Source organism: Dipodomys merriami, unplaced genomic scaffold (assembly GCF_024711535.1).
Source record: "Dipodomys merriami isolate MVZ:Mamm:240054 unplaced genomic scaffold, mDipMer1.0.p SCAF_7, whole genome shotgun sequence".
In the NCBI taxonomy this organism is placed as follows: Eukaryota; Metazoa; Chordata; class Mammalia; order Rodentia; family Heteromyidae; genus Dipodomys; species Dipodomys merriami.
Window position 1 is genome coordinate 1,240,568 of NW_027206290.1, and position 17,611 is coordinate 1,258,178.

A 17,611-nucleotide genomic window follows, 5' to 3' on the forward strand; every position below is an offset into this window, starting at 1 on the left:
TCTATAAAGGAAGGAACAGTTTCTGGAAAGATCAAAAATGAAGGACCTGAGGAGAATGAGTAGTGTGAACACATGATGTTAGGGGAACCAAAGGCACAATATTTCCAAAAGAAGGTGGTTAAGGTTGTGGCAAGAACCATGTGGAACTATTTCCTAACATATGGACTAAGTGGATGAAAAGGACAGAACAGATTTAAAGAACACCTTCTTTTAGATATGGAAGTTATCTCCCCCCTTCCTGATTTATCTATTCTTTCAACCAAGAGTCCACTAAACTAAGAAGACTTTAAAATATGTGTACACACTCATAAGGATAGAGAAAGCAGGACACCTCATCAGGTGAAAGCCTGTAACAAATACTCAAGAGATGTGGAAAGAAGATGTAGTTTAAGTATATCCACATTACAAAGCACATGATTTGCTGAATTATAAAGTACCCCCAAAGGATTATGAATTTATTGGCCTCATAAGTATCCTTACAATGTTGGAGACACCAGTCACCACACAAGGAGCTAAAAAGACATACTTCAAGAGGAAACCTGGCTGGAAATCTCCATGTACAAAGTTGCATAGAAAATACATCATAGTTTGTAAAATGTTCTGTGGTTTTCTGCCAGAACATTTTGCATTGAAACTTGCCATGCACACAAAAATTCTAATTAGCATTTTAGAGATCAATTTCTCAATATCAGAGGATAGCTATGGATCAACGGATAATAGTGGAAGACCTCTGTTATGAGAGATGAAGACCAAAATCAATAGAAAATTAAATGGGAGCAATACAAGGACAAAAAGGAAAGAAAATATATATAGTTGGTAACATCTGAGAGAAGTGAAATGACATGTCTCAGTAAAACACAGATAGAGAACTATGAAAAAGAAACAGTCAGGAAACTACTTTCAATTATTATAAAGTGAAAGGCATAAGCTAATAAAAGATCATTTACTACATAGGTTTAGAAACTAAATCTGAGAAAATTTCCCAGAGAAAGAGAATCAAAAGACAAAGACAAAATTTATGAGAGAATAGATATTAAATTGTAGTATAATGGGAAGAAACCATTCTGTCATCCATATAATTAAGAATTATATAGAAAAACAAATTGTTAATAACAAAACACAATTTAACAGAATTACAAAAAAAGCATTTCCAGAGCGAAAGAGCCTATGAGGCACAACAGAATTTTTTCTAATGCACAACAAATCACATAGTCATGAATTTTCACAACTGAGGATAAAATAAATTTCTAAAATTTTCTGTTAGAGCAGAAATTGGGTGTGAAATGGGATTCTGAATAGAAATGAAATTGGGTTTACTCGCAAGCTAGAAAATACAATAAATAAAGATATGTTTGATTTTTATGAAGAAAAAGTATTTCTGACACCTAAAAGTCTATATTCAGATGAACCTTCGATCATTTTGTGGGTAAATTAAAGCAATTTTCAGACACACAAGGCCTCAATAAATGTGCTTACTATAAATCTTTTCTCTGAAAGTTAATGGATGCTATATCCTGTCAAAGTGAAGGAATGAATCTTGGAAGAAGTCATAGAAATCAGAAAATAGAAGATACAGCACAAGAAACAAGTGCAAAATTCGTAGGATGATAGTCAAGAGTAATTCCTGGAATACAGCTATCAGTGGACCCAGGAAAGTATGACTATGTGTGAGTCCAGCCAGACTGGAGCAAGAAGACAAGAGTACCCACAGGGTTACTGGAGGGGGAAGCACATTATGTATGCTTGACTGTGTCAAGTGGAGAGAGCCAGGAAACAAAATTAGTAAAAGATACATAGAAAACCAAAAAAAAATAAGATTCCCAAGAAAAATAGTAACTCAAAGGAAACAAAATTGTGCACAAGAAACAAAATGTGATCTACAGTGATATACAGCCATGATAAAATAGATCCTTTTAATTTAATATACTACTTATACATGTGCTTTGGTTGGTTAGAAGTATGTGAGTGTTTCGTAGGAAAAAAATAGCATCTCCATTTAGCATTACCATTTAGAAATAGCATTACCAATTAGAAATCAAGGAGTAGAGTTACTACTTAACTTCCAGTTATTGAGAAATTTGTGTTGGAGGAGGCATCAAAAATGTTTAAGGTTATTTTGTGCAGGGTTCATAAATCAAGAATGGATGGAGCTATACTTGGGAAAGTTCTTGAACAGATGTCAAGGCCCTTAATGAATAGGAAAAAAAAGTTTTCTAGAGACTAGAGAGTGATAAGAGCAAGAATAACAAGGTATTACTACTAGACATTAGGACCATCAAGGAGACCCAGATTTTACAGGATGAAAGAAAGAAGACTTATATGTTTTATTTATTTTTCTGTTTTCAGATAGATTCCATTTTAGTGAAAAAATAAGCAGAGTCCATTTTAGTGAAAGTCTGTCAAAGGGAAATGTTCTGTTTTTGAAGGTCTTAAAGTGTCTTCATATCTCCTTTTCCTTGCAAGATAGTTTGATTAAGCAGACAGTACACTGAACGTTACCATGCCCCAGCCTCTCACTCAGCATTCCTCTGTCTCCAGTTTTGGTGCTCTGGTAGAGAAGTTTGGTGACATGTTCCAGACTAATTAGTTTCCTCTGTACAGAAATCTTTTATCAGTCAGGCACTGGTAGCTCATACCTATAATCCTAGCTACTCAAGAGGCTGAGATCTGAGGATCTCAGTTCAAAGCCAGCCCAGGCAGGAAAGTCTGTGAGACTCTTATTTCCAATAAACCACTAGAAAACCAGAAGTGGCGCTGTAACTCAAGTGGTAGAGCATTCGCCTCGAACTGAAGAGCACAGGGACAGCACCCAAGCCCAGAGTTCAAGCCCCACAACCAACCAAAAAAAAAAAGAAAAGAAAAGAAAAGAAAAGAAAAGAAAGAAAGAAATCTTTTATCTCTGACAAGATAAGTATTTTCTTTGTAGTCTGATTATAAGTTTAGACACAATATGTTTTTTTTATTGTGAATGTGGTGTACAGAGGGATTACAGTTAAGTTATTATGTAAGTCAGGTAATGAATACATTTCTTTTTTACCAGTTAGACACAAATTTATTTTGCTAATTATGCATAGGATACATTGCGATTATGAATATATAGATCTGTCGTTTCCTTAAATTATAAACTATTAGCTGTTGCCCTTACAATCCTCTCCTAAGAATATCCTCCTTTTTTCTCACTGTGTGAATGTTTAGGTTGCCGTTTAATCATGCCTAGGTTTAATTTTTTTTTCCTTTATTATCCATTGGGTTTACTTATAGATTTATAGCCACATTCTGATTATTACAAATGAGGGAAACCATACATCCTATGTGTCTTTGGGTCTGGCTTACCTTGCTTAGTATAATTTTTTTTCAAGTCTTTCTATTTCCTTACAGATGGGGCAATGTCATTTTTCCTGATGGAAACATAGAGTTCTATTGTGTTTATATACATATTCTTGATCCATTCATCCACTGAGTAGTCTGGGTTGATTCCATATATGTTATATGATCATATAACATATGTAACAAAATGATGCTTATCAAAATGAACTCTAAGAAATTGAAGCAAGAGTTTTTTGATTGTACTGTTTCCAGATTTTTTTCCTTCATTTCTTTATTTTTTTATTTATTCCCTTCTGTTGCTGTTTTTTTTTTTTTATCTATTTGCCTTTTGTCTTATATATCAGTTTTTCTGATTTGGGGAGGAGAAAGGGGAGCACAGAAACCATAGAACAGAGGGTGAACCAGTTCAGCAGTGAAACCCACTAGCCAATATGTTGGAAATGAACTACATAACTTGGGAAATAGGGAATTTGGGAGGGAAAAAACTGGTAGAGAATGAGGGTAGGTATGCCACTGTTCAGAAGGAAATGTACTCATTACCTGACTTATGTAACTATAACCCTCTGCATATGGTCTTTACAGTAAAATTTAAAAACCAAAAAAATAAGCAATTATAAATTACAGTATATTTTCTGCCATTGTTCATTCATATATCATCTTTTCTTTCTGTCTAGTCTGTCCTGGAACTCCTATTGAACATAGAAACATCTGTATATTCTGTCAGTAAATTTTCTATACTTTGTCTCTCTGTACTTGTAACCTGGATATTTCTTATGATATCTCTGCTAGTATACAAAGTCTGTGTTTTGAGACGTATTGTATGTTGTTTAATCTAGATGTTAATGAAAATTTTAATTTTTTCTGTGATTTTTAAAATTTTTATTGTAAATGTGATGTACAGAGGAGTTACGGTTACATAAGTACAGTAAAGAGTACATTTCTTTTTTTTCTTTTTTAAATTTTTATTTTTATTTTTTATTCTGAAAATACCATACAGAGGAGTTACAATTACATGGGCAAGATAACGAGTACATTTCTTATCAAGCATTGTTGCCTCCTCATTATTTCCCCTTCCCATCCTTTCCCATCCTCCCCCCACATCCCCCTACCCAATCCTCCCCACCCCCACCAAAGTTGTAAAGTTCATTTTTCGACATAATGACTTGTACATCTCATTGTTGCAATGGGTCCACCTGTATCCCTAGTTAAACGATTTGTTTTTGCCCTTCCCCTCCACAAATTATACCAACATCAAATACAGTGAAAGCAGGGGTTATACTGTGGGGGAGGGACAGACAAAGCAACAAAGAAATCATCTTATAAATATGTTAGAAACAATTGCATAAAAGGAAAAAAAACAAAAAAAACATTTGAATACTTATCTTGGGGTTCATTCCCCTAACATCAACTTATCTGAGCTTTTCTGCTTGATGCAGACATATACTAGTTATTTCTTTTTGAACAATGGCACTCCTTCATTCTCTGCCAGCTTTTTCTTCTCAACTCCCGTCCCCTACCAAGTTGTATAGTTCATTTCCAGAGAGTATCACTGTTAAATTGTTTCACCCTTTGTCCCACCAGTTCCCCTTCCCCTCACCAACTCAGATAAACTGATGTCCAAGACAAAAACTACAGAAATAAAACAGTGAAGAAAGGAAAAAAAAAACAGGAAAAAAATGCAAAAACTAAAAAAAAACAACTCTTGTTTCCATTTCTTGGCATTCATTTCAATAAGCATTGTCTTATATGATCATATGCATATAACTATTGAGCCCTTGTGATCCTTTCTAGAGGCAAGATAAAAGAAAAAATAACCCATCTGAACACAAAAGTGTGATGTGAAGAAGTGTGATAAAGAAAAAGATACTTTACTCCATTATTTTTGTGCTGAACCTAGAGCTTAATTCAGTCAGGGCCTGGGTGCTGTCCCTGAGCTTTTGTGCTCAAGGCTTGTACTCTACTGCTTGAGCTACAACACTACTTCCAGCTTTTTGGTGCTTAATTGTAGATAAGTGTCTCGCAGACTTTCCTGTGGGGAATAGCTTTGAATCTATAGCGGTCTTCCTCCATTGTTAAAGATGTAGGGAGAAGCAATGCCCTCAGGAAGAAAAACGTTTTAGTTTTGTTAATGAAAATAGAAGAGGAGCATCATGGGATGGACAGTCAATGAAAATGAGATGGTGTAGGTACAATCTAAGAATTTAGATGGAGTAGATGAAGAAGCTGATACAGAAAAACAGTTCAGCACATGCAGAGAGCACAGAAGAAGTAGAAAAGTTGACCACAGAGCTTATATTTGGGTACATGAAAGGGAAAAACACTGAGTGAATTCCCAGAGTTCTGATGTACAGCAAACATCAACCAAATGGTCCAGGTGCAGACCCCAGTGTCCTTTTATTCCCTTTATTTTTAGTTTAAAGAGCTGTTCAGTGGCTAAAACAAATAGACCTAGAGAAATAGCCACATTGTCTAGCACAATCAGATGTGTGAGACTCCGGATAACAAAAGACCATGAACAATTGATTTGATCCTGAGTCATAGAGATGGGTATCAGATCAGCTCTGTGGCACTATTCCTGAGTTGTCAACGTGGCTACTACTTAATCAAACCAAAAACCTGACATCTCCCTTTCCCATTCAGCCTCCCTTGTCCTCTCCCATTTAATACACCACCAAGTGAAAGTGTACTTAACTACCTACCTAGTTCTTTATTTCTCTTCTTTTTCATTGCTACCAGTCTAAGCAATCAGATTTAACCTTTGCAACTGCAAACACTCATTTACTGGGTACCTAATAGGTATCACATATTCACCAGAGTCATTTAAAGCATGCTCCAAATGTGGTAGATCTAAGGTAGAGATATAAATGCATCAGTCTAACAATCAGAATTTCAAGCAAAGTCAGATAAAATCATAGTTTAAAAATCTTGCCAGTCAGACTTACAGAAATGGAAAGTATGAAACTTAGAGTTTTAAGGTAATGATGAAAATAGGTCATATTTTTAATGTTTGTAGTTGACATTTTAAAGATTACCATGTATAAATAAATATAAATGCTTACTCATGGACCTCACCTCATAACATTCTTTAATTACTTTCAGAAGTTAAAAGAGGAATAACAATGGCTTTAGTCTGAAATTATCAGGCTTTAAGTATGTACTACCTGATTGTCTTCAAATTTGACATAATCTAAGCAATTTGAAAAACAATTTTATCTGGTTTTTAACATAAAAATCTCTAACTTGTATTTAAGCTAGGAAATTATATTCTAAATAAGAACAATTGAACAAATTAACTGCACATTTCAAATTAATGGTCATATAATGCTAATTCAGCATTTGGCACAATGTCCTGATCAGTGTCATAATTTAAAAATATGGAAGACAAATTTTCCTAAAGAATTCACCTCATATCTGGAGAAATAACACACATTCTGAAAGCAATGTGTATACTCTTCCTGGGGGCATAGTAGTCATAGAGATAGTGACTTTCTAGCTAGAATGAGGTTTTCTCAATAGCACTGTCAGCTGTTGATACTGATCAGGAGGAAAATTTTAATGTATCTATTTATCCACATTGCTTTGTTAATTCTGCAGTTGTTCAAGAATAATACTATGTTAGGCACCAAAGTGAACTCAAAGATGAATAAAATGCATCACTATCCTTCAAAGCATGCAGTATAGGAGATCATGACATGAAAAACAGTAGATTAAATACATTCTTGAAGGTGCCATGATACCTGTCTATACAGTTTTATGAGATTTTGTGAGTTTTACCCTAGAAACATAGGAAAGAGATATGTCCAGTATATCACAGAATTTCCTACATTGTTTCAAATGTTAGATGCTGAATAACCAATTCAAACTTAATCTGGAACAACAACACAGTATAAACTCCACAAAAAGAGAGACTTGATTCATCGCTATATTCACTGTCTAGATAAGAATCTGTTATCCAGTTAATATTCAATGATCTAGTAAATAACTCTTTATTACTAGAATTAATATGTGGATCAAAAAAAACTTTAGGAATAACTTTTGAATATTTTTGAAAATGCAGGAAAAATGTGTGTTCCAACAAATTCTAGAAGTTTTTTCTACACTGTAATTTGTGTAAAAGAATATCTTATGGATCCATGTTTTCAATGAGAATGTAAGCAAGATAATAGCATTGGGGTGCTACCAGATTGTACTTTGACTCTGTAATTTAAAACTAAGTGATGATGTGAATATCTCAACTTCTCTGGTCCCACTATTTTTTAATTTGCTACATGGGAATAAAACATGTGTCATGTATCTTATAGGACTACTTGAGGATTCAATGGTATAATGCATGTGTGTGACCTATCTAAAGTGTTATAGAATCAGGAAATATATAAGAGTTACATTTGGAAGTGCTAAAGATTTTACAAGAATGCTTTTGGGAAAGCAGTTAATTAAATACTTGTCTTTTGTCTCTCCCTAGTGCAGTGCCTGGAGATGACCACCAAACGGAAAATCATTGGCCGTCTGGTGCCGTGCCGATGTTTCCGAGGTGAAGAAGAAATCATCTCTGTGTTAGATTACTCCCACTGCAGCCTTCAACAGGTGCCAAAGGAGGTCTTTAACTTCGAGCGGACATTGGAGGAGCTTTATCTAGATGCCAATCAAATTGAGGAGCTACCCAAGGTAATTGTTGACAGCTCGAAGCATACTGTAAATGAGTATTTCATCTGGGTAATTGGAAAATTATTGGAATTATATTACCTCCCTGATATTCTGATTACATTTCAATACCACTCCATTTATAATTTAATGTGATATATTAATAACAAACTGAACCACATGAAAATCATTTTATGAATTATGCCTTGTTATTTTATCCCCACAAATCCTAGCTACTCAGGAGGCTGAGTGCTGAGGATCTTGGTTCAATGCCAACCCGGGCAAGAAAGTCAGTGAGACTCTAATCTCCAATTAACCACCAGGAAACCAGAAGTGGCGCTGTTGCTCAAGAGGTACAGTACTCACCTTGAGCTGAAGAACGCAGGGACAGCTCCCAAGCCCAGAGTTCAAACCCCACAACCGACAAAAAAAAAAAAAAAGTGATCTGCACAAAAATAATATTTGAGGGATTGATACCAAAGGCTTACATTTGCAAAAATGAAAATACAATACTCTATTCTAGAACTGAAAAAATATATTGTACATTAAGGTGACATTTTTTTTTATTTTTTGATGTATTGTTTTATTTTTTTAATTTTTTATTTTTTTATTGTGAAAATATTGTACAGAGGGGTTACAATTACATGGGCAAGATAATGAGTACATTTCTTATCAAGCATTGTAGCCTCCTCCTTTGTTTCCCCTTCCCATCCCTTCCTATTCTCCCCCGCCCCCCTTCCTCCCCGCCTCCCTCTTCCCCCCCCCACCAAAGTTGTAAAGTTCATTTTTTGACATAACGACTTATACATCTCATTGTTGCAATGGGTCCACCTGTATCCCTATTTAAACGATTTGTGACATTGTTTTAAAACATTACACTTCTGTTTTACATCTGAGAAATGCTTTTATTCACACAGACCTACAAATACTACTATTGTGAACAACATACAAAGTTCTTAGAGTTTAAGTATTTGAATAGTCAATGAAACAGTGAATTCACATAGCATATAACTAGTAAAAAATACACTATTTTAACTAATGAACTTTGCATGCTTCTGAATTTCCATTATTAACACTGTGTTATGCAAGAAAAGCAAGGTCTCTGGAGACTATCTTCTCTCTTGAAGACCAGATTGGATGGTAAGAGATTAGTTAAAGTAGACTCAAGCCACACAGCAGAGAGGTTAAAGTCTAACTAAGTGGTTCTTAACAACCACTGATGTAAATCACTTAGAACAAGTAGTGAACAGGAATGTTCCCGTGAAGGACATATGCAACTGAGAGAACAAAATGTGTTACATTTCCCTGGCTTATGCTAAAAGCAGTCTATTACATATTCAGTCACCAGAAAAAAAGATATTCTACAATACACGTTTGAACTTCATTATCAAAATTTTATATGTTAATGTGCTCATCAAAAATAATTATGAATAATTTTTTACTTAGCATTATAAATGATGGTGTTTACATGACACTTCAAAGTTAAGAACTAAGTTAAGAACTATGTAAGGTGTGCTTTGCAATCTACTTTATTTTTTTGGCACTGGAAGTCTATCTTCAGTATGCTTCATCTTGGATCTTTGCTGAGGAGTGTTGACTGAGACCTTAAAGGTTGTTGATCATGTGGATTATTATCACAGTTGGGCATCAAATAGAAAACTAGATGAACAGAAACTCTAGGAAGGGGGGAGGGAGGGAGGCAGTGGGGAAAATTGGGTGGAGGGGTGGGGGGAGGGTGGGAAAGGATGGGAAGAGGAAACAAAGGAGGAGGCTACAATGCTTGATAAGAAATGTACTCATTATCTTGCCCATGTAATTATAACCCCTCTGTACAGTATTTTCACAATAAAAAAAAGAAACTATAGGAAGGTAGAATGGAACTTTATGCTTCCTTGTCTGTACATAGACATGCATGTGGCTAAGTGGATATGTATATTTTTTTGTTACTGACTATTGGAACATTACAGAGAATGTCAGGTACTATGGGACTAGATTAGCAAAAACAATAAATGCTTAAACCATTAATGCAGTATTTCATTCTAATTTAAAGATATAAGTACAAGTTTTTTGTTGTTTATACCAGACTAATTGAGATTTGCCAAATAATATAGAGAATGCTAGATTAGATTTCAATTTTTTATAAAAATTATATAATATGGCTAATTGCTGTTGGCACACATCTGTAACCTAAGCCACATGGAAAGCTGTGATTGGGAGGATTGTATTTTGAGACTAGCTTGGGCAGAAGAGTTTACAAGACCACTTCTCAATCTGTAGCATAGCTGGTTGCTGTGGTAGTACATTAGTATAATACCATAAAGGACAGGAAGCTTAAAGTAGGCAGAATGTGATTTAGACACATGACAAAGCAGAAAATGAGATCTTATTCTAAAAATAATCAATGAAAAGCAGGGCTGGAGATGTGGCTCCACAGTACTACAGGAGTCTACCAAAGCAAGGCACTGAATTCAAGGCCCCGTTATAAGACATATAAGATATGATCATAACAACATATGGATATATTTGCATATTATAAGAAAAAAACGATGTTAAGAAACAGAACCAAAAATAACTTAAGCTTCATTATGTAGTTGAAGTAATAGAGAACTTTTAGAAGAACTATGTTTACTTAAGTGGAAGATTCATCTCAGCACAAGATCCAGACTGACTTATTTTACTTTTTTTAGGTGAAATAAACTTCTATCTCTAATTTTCCTCAAGGTGGAAGAATGGTTGTGACAGTTCTAAATTCACTAAATTTTCAAAGAGAGAAATATCTGACTAATAAAAACCTTTCTGTGGACCTGGAAGTGTCTCCTCTAATAGTCTCAGCCAATTTGTCCTAATAGATCATTGACATTATTTGTATTGCACATTTCTTATTGAGTCAAGAAACTACAAGTTATAGAATAAACTACTCTGGCAAGAAAAATGATCTTAACCATATTGGGGTGGAATAGTGAGCCACCCATTGGTGATATGATTCATAGTAAGAATGGGTGGCTATTGTACTCTACAATGTAGAATATTACAATAATCAATGTAAACTACAAAGTGCTATACAATGTTTGCTTTAGAAGGAAAAGTTGTTCTTAACTAATGACTATATATAAAGTCTTTTCATGACTTATAGACAAATTATTAACCTCTCTGGGAATTTAAATCCTCAAAGGTAGATTAAAGGATTTTTTATCTTGTCATTTTCTTTATATATATATATATTTTTTTTTTTTTTTTGGTTGGTCGTGGGATTCTAGCTCTGAGCTCTTCAGCTCAAGGCTAGCACCCTCACTTGAGCCATAGCGCCACTTCTGGTTTTCTGGTGGTTAATTGGAGATAAGAGTCTTGCAGACTTTGCTGCCTGGGCTGGCTTTGAACCATGATCCTCAGATCTTAGCCTCCTGAGTAACTAGGATTACAGGCATGAGCCACTGGCACTTGGCATTTTCTTTATATTCTGTTGGTATTAGTTTCAGATCTGTTGAATGATAAATATACATTTATACCCAATATTGTATTATGATTTTAAAAGTTCTTATCTTTTAGCTGTTCTTTACTTATTTTTTACTAATTTATGCAGTGAGTATTCTAACTGGTTTTACATCTCTAATGTAAGGTGTTATGCAGCAGATAGAGAACAAAAAGTCAAGGTTAACAACATTAGAGAAGATATGTCGAGTGTGTCAGAAAATAGGCAAAAGTAGACTTGAAACATGTGAAACTATTTTTATTAGGAATAGTTCGGTGTTCCTTAATTTTTTATAGTAAAAAGTAAAAATTCAAACACACACATAGCTAGATGTCCACACAATTCATTATCTAATGCTACTTTGTTATTTTGAAATAAGAACTTAAAATTGTAGACATAGTAGCAAACTGTAATAGATGCATATAAACATATATAATAGGAAATATATATATATATGTACATATATATAATAGGAAAGAGTACCATGAATAAATAATAAAGTAAAATCTTAATATCTTAATAGTGAACAACTCTGGAAAAGAAAAGATAAATTATCTTAAAATGGGTAATATGTGTCCAAAATTATAATACTTCATGAGTGAACTTAATAGGTTAAGTTAATTTAACCATATCCAAAAAGGAATAGATCCAAATTTGAATTACCATACTTTCAAAAGTTTTCCATTTAAAATCTGCTCCAAAAGTATTTTCGAAGTTTAGAACTTAATTTTGAGACCTAGGGCAGCCTGAAATTTGATAACAAAGGTATTTTATTTTCTAGAAATTTTAGTCATTAATATAATTAGAGAAATTATACCAAGGTATGCAAAAGATAAAAAGGAAGAAAAAGATATAAAAGAAAGGAGGAAAAAAGGAAAAGGGGTAGAAAGACAAAAAAGGAAGAGGAAACTTTAAGAACTCAGGTTGATACAATTATTCTTTAAAGCATGCCTTTCGTGGATGAAGAAATATGCATCCAGAGTTAGTATCACAATCTTTCAAATATATTAAAATATTTTTACACTTTGTCTTACACTTCTTTTTTTCAAGACAAATTTCTAAGTTTTTTACAGGTGCTTCCTGGATTCTTAGCCATCTTAATTTCTTCTAGACATATCTGGTTATGCTTTGGTTATTGGCATTGTTTCATCAAATAAAAAATATCCAAGCGAAAGTACTTAAAGCAATGAACAAAGTGTAGTGGGGGACTCAGAAGAGAGGTAAGAAATGGAGATGACTGAAGAGTCATTCTCCTCTTGATAAGGTTAACTCCAGGGGTCCAGAAATGACCTTGGAAACCTACAGAGGACCTAACAAAATCACTTGAAAAGCAAAGTGATAGTAGAAAGCTACCACTGGATTTTGCCTAGGAGGTACTTGGCTTCTCCCAAAATTCATGGCAATAAAATTGGGCATATTCATTGTGCCTATGAAGGCAAAGGACTCCATCAATGAGAGGAGTGTAACATCTCAACAGCTTCGGCTCTAAATTTTTACACATGACAGAGCATACTTGTTTTAAGGAGCAGAAAGATAAGTTACTTGCTGTATAGTAGTTAAAAAGTAATTCTGGATATTTACAGTCTTCCAAGATATTTGCTATTGAAATCTTGAGCATTTCACTAAATTAATTAAACTCCCTGGCTTGAAGCTGAAGTTCTGATTTGTAATCAGTGCCATAAAACACTCAGAGTGGATACAAAACCAGTAACATATAAGACAGTCAAGCAGATATTCGAAAATAATTTTATCAGGAAGTATGTTTAATTTGGATATAAGGCTGTATGTATTCTTAGAACTTGGTCATTCTCTGGAGGCATATCAATTGTGTCTTCATTTAGTCAGTGGCAAACTATCTGGAAAAGTGAAAGATGGAATTAAGAAAGTTCTAGATTGATTCTCAGAATTGGCAGCACAGTGACAATCTAGTCCATATACTCCTGCTCTTGTGAGAAGAGCTACCACCAAAGACTTTCATATAATCATGACATATGCTTAAGATTCCTACTTCATCTCCAAATAGTAAGGAATGAGGGAAAGTTTAAAAGGAAGGTCAAAGATCTAACAGAACAAGGAAATAGATTCCACACAAGAAATAAAAAATGGCATTCTCTTTTTGTACACCCCCTACCCCGCCCCGCCCCGACCCTCCGCAGTCATAAGGCTTGAACTCTGGGGCTAGACACTGTTCCTGAACTCTCCCACTTGAGCCACAGTGCTACTTCCTGATTTTTCTATGATTAATTGGAGATAAGAGTTTCACAGTTTTTCCTGCTTTGAACCTGGATTCTCAGATCTCAGCTTCTGAGTAGATAGGATTACAGGCCTGAGCTACTGATGACCTGTGATATTCCATCTTCTACAGATCATACAATCAGTTTTGTTGTTCCTTCTTTTCATTCTCTGATAATTGCAACTTAAGACTTGTTAGTCTGGGGGGGAGGAATAAATATTATAAAAGTATATTATATATACCTAAAATAGCATAATTAAGGCAACTAAAAACTCTTAAATTGAAAGGGGGCTAAGTAAAAGCAATACAGAGGAGGTGATTTAATCAAAGCATAATACATGCATGTGCATAAGTATCTCAATGAAGGCCCTTTGTACAATCAATTTATGCTAATAAAAGAAGAGGGGAAAAAAAAGACTGATTAGTCAAAGGCCGTGTTTTGTTTTACCTTTAAATAAAATGGTTTGACATTAAAGACACTTGCTTATTCCTCAAGAAGACTAAAGTAAATGAAAGAATAACAGAAATATTTTTATTTATTTTATTTAAAAATATTTTATCATCTTTTTAAAAAATATTTTAAATTATCTTTTTATCTTATTTTTATTATCTAATTGTACCAAGGAGTTGCCATGCAGCTGAGCAGCATATGAATACAGTGTGTCTTGATCAGTGTCACCCCTTTCAATATTCTCACCCATCCCTTCCCAACTAAACCCTTCCTTCACTTTTCTGAATTTCACAGGATATGTATTATTTTTTGCCATTTAGCAAAGCAGTTTATGAATACAATGCATCTTGATCTGTGTCACTCCCTTTAACATTTTTACACACACCCTCTTTAGCCATTTTTTCCTTTATTTTTCTTACTCTGGAGGTATATATAATGAATTCTTGACTACATTTTAGCCCTTCAACATTTCATTTTTTCTACCCATCTTCCCTTTGTCTCACCCTTCTCTTGCAAATAAACATTTCTTAGTGCTTATTTGGGGGGCTTTAACTTTATATAAGGGGCTCTACAGAGAGTCTATTATAGTAGTATAATAGTATAATTCTTTAGAAAGCAACAACAAAATTTAAGGTGAAAACTTGAGGGGGGTGACAATTCATAGTTTTCAATGTTGTTTATCAGAAGATGAATGATCATTGATTTTTTTAACTTTTCCTACTTCTTTATGAAGTGACAGAAACTACAGTTGATTAAACACTGTCATGATTAAGAAATATCAAATGGTTTACTCTAAATTAAGCATGACTTAAAACTGCAAATGCAGAACATAAAAGCTGCTACTTGTTTGATAAACCTGCCTCGTTTTATAGTTTGCATCAACAATAATCCTTCAAGCTTTGCCTTTCTCATAAACACAATTGTCTATAACTTTTCATGTAAGCATACCATGTAAGGGCTTTCCTTAGACCCCTGTTAAATAAAAGTGAAAAATGAACTTCTCCCTCCCTTATAGACATCTAGAGTGCATCGTTCTGTCCTCCTGTGCCAAAAGTACAGAGCTTTTCTATATAGAAATAACCACATCCAGAATGAAACTGTCTCATGTATATGCATAAGTGATACAAAAATAACAAAATTTTATTTTTAAATCATTGCCATGGACTCATTCTCTATTCTTTTTTTATAATTACTTTTTGAACATGTTGTATCCCAATGAGTAAATATTGTCAATGGATTCTCCAGAGGCCTTGAAAGAGTGATATGAAGTGCAGATTAGAAAAATCATTTCTGCTGCAGAAAATCTTCTGGTTTAATAAGCATTTAAAAATGTTTTACTCTTTAAGAAACATAACATCAGCCACTTTCTCATGTGTGATGATGAATGACCTTGACCTCTGTATTGCCCTAGACATTTTTGGAACTGTCTTACAGTCATTCAACTGAAGACTTCCTCATGCCTCCACTTATTTCTAAATGGCACCCAAATAGCATTGAAAAATCAATTAAATAACCCATTTGTTTGGGGGGGATACTATACAAATCTTTAAATTTTAGGTAAAATGTAACAATGTATTAATTTATTCATTCAGCAAAAGTTTCTTAAGTATCAACTATGTACAGGCAGGATCCTATATACCAGTGAACCATCACTGGATGAGGCCAACAGATTTCTAGTCTCAAAATCTACTTAGCTGCAAAATAAAATTATGAATAAGCAATTCTAAAAGAAAGCATTAGGTAGTAGCAAACATTATATAAAATAAAGCAGGGCATATCTTGAAAGTTTCTTTACATTGGAAGGACAATAAATCCACCTTTAAGGAGTAACTTTTTATTTTGCGCTCTGAATTAGTGATGGCCAGAAATAGATCAAAGAAGAGATATTCTGGGAAAAGAGGACCAGTCCAACTAGAAATGAGTGTGACTGAGTCAAAGAACTGAAATGTGTGATAAGTAAGAAGGAAGAAAAAGGATAGGAGAAACCATGGGGAGGTGGGAGGGTAGGATCCTGTGAGTTCACATAAAGTAGGGTGTCTTTACAATTTTATTTCTAGTAGCCACAAAGGTCTTTAAAGAAAAACAATATTATGAAATGACCCAGTGTTTAACAAAATACCATTCTCACAAAAGGATACCTTTTGATATTTCAACGGTAGAAACAAAGAGATTCAAGGATGTTGTCATTATTCAGATGAGAGATGGGTGGCTTCAACTCTACTACCAAAAATGAAGAGAGAGAGAAGTGTTTCCTACTGTGTTTTGCAGGAAAAGGACCAGACATGTTAATGAATGCCTTAGTGAAATAAGGATATTTTAAAAAGATTTTCTGTTAAGGAGAAGAACAAGGAGAAAGCGTTGTTGGCAATGTAGGAGAAAAGCATGTGTTGTCATGGAAGCCAAGAAAAAATAGAAAGTGTTTGAAAAAGGTAGAAACTAAGAGGTTGATGAAGATAATGAGATGCCAAAGGAGGGAACATTGTGTTCACTAGTGTGGAAGTCACTTGTGGTCTTCACAATATTAAGGTGAAATGAGATTGAAGGAGATTGAAGAGGAAATGATAATATAGACATCTCTCTAAAGAAGTCTTGCTGTGAGAGAAAATGAGGAAAGATAGAGGGAAGAGTTTGACAAGATACTCTTTGGTAGTGTTTTGTTTTTTAAGATCAATAACATGAAAGCATATTTGTACACCCATGAAAATACATGAGAAGACAGAGAAACAAATGCAGGAACTGGATATAATCATTATAGCAGCAAAACTTCAGTGACAAAAAGACACAGGCTGTACTGGAATCAAGAAAGCTACATTTGAGAGAAGCAGACAGCCCCCGCTTTTGTAATAAGATCGAGAAGAAACCATCAATGTGGGTAATATGCTTGGTGGTACATGCAGGGCATGAGGCCCTGGGTTCCATTCCTCAGCAGCACATAAGCAGAAAAACCAGAAATGACACTGTGGCTCAAGTGGTAGGGCACTAGCCTTGAGCTGAAGAGCTGAGGGACAGCACCTAGGCCCAGAATTCAGCTCCCAAAACCGACAAAAAATAAATAAATAAAATAATTTGGGAATTGAAAGTCTTAAATATGTTCATTAGCTATATCTTGTATAGTCCCTTCTTCAGATGGAGAGGTAAACAGCAGCACAGATGGAAGGAAGTTCCTCAACAGTCACATGGGCTTATGTGACTAGGTCAGCATGTTAACAGAAGAAATTAAAAAGAAGAGAGATGAAAGGCTTCCTAAATAGAGGCAAATTTTTTTTTTTATCGTATGCTGTCTGTTAGGCACTTCAATAATTCTTTTGTTCTCAGAACAACTCTGACATATCAATTTCATGTTCCTCATTTGAAATCTAAGTACACTGAAGCTCAGTGAAGTACAAGATTACCAAGTTACTCAATTAGAAAATGGCACTGTTACAATACAAAATTAACCTTATATTATTTCAAAGTACATGTGCTCACTTTCTAATCTGATGACCTTGTA

The 17,611-nt window shown here is 34.4% G+C and overlaps 1 protein-coding gene across 16 annotated transcripts in view; it reads left to right on the forward strand.

The window, feature by feature from the left end:
* Lrrc7 (leucine rich repeat containing 7) overlaps positions 1-17,611 on the forward strand; it is a 486,949-nt gene that overhangs the window by 192,412 nt on the left and 276,926 nt on the right. For all 16 annotated transcript variants that reach the window (XM_070006786.1, XM_070006787.1, XM_070006793.1 and 13 more), the window contains exon 3: positions 7,790-7,992. In XM_070006786.1, the coding sequence (XP_069862887.1) occupies positions 7,790-7,992 (203 nt within the window). The remainder of the gene's footprint in view (positions 1-7,789; positions 7,993-17,611) is intronic.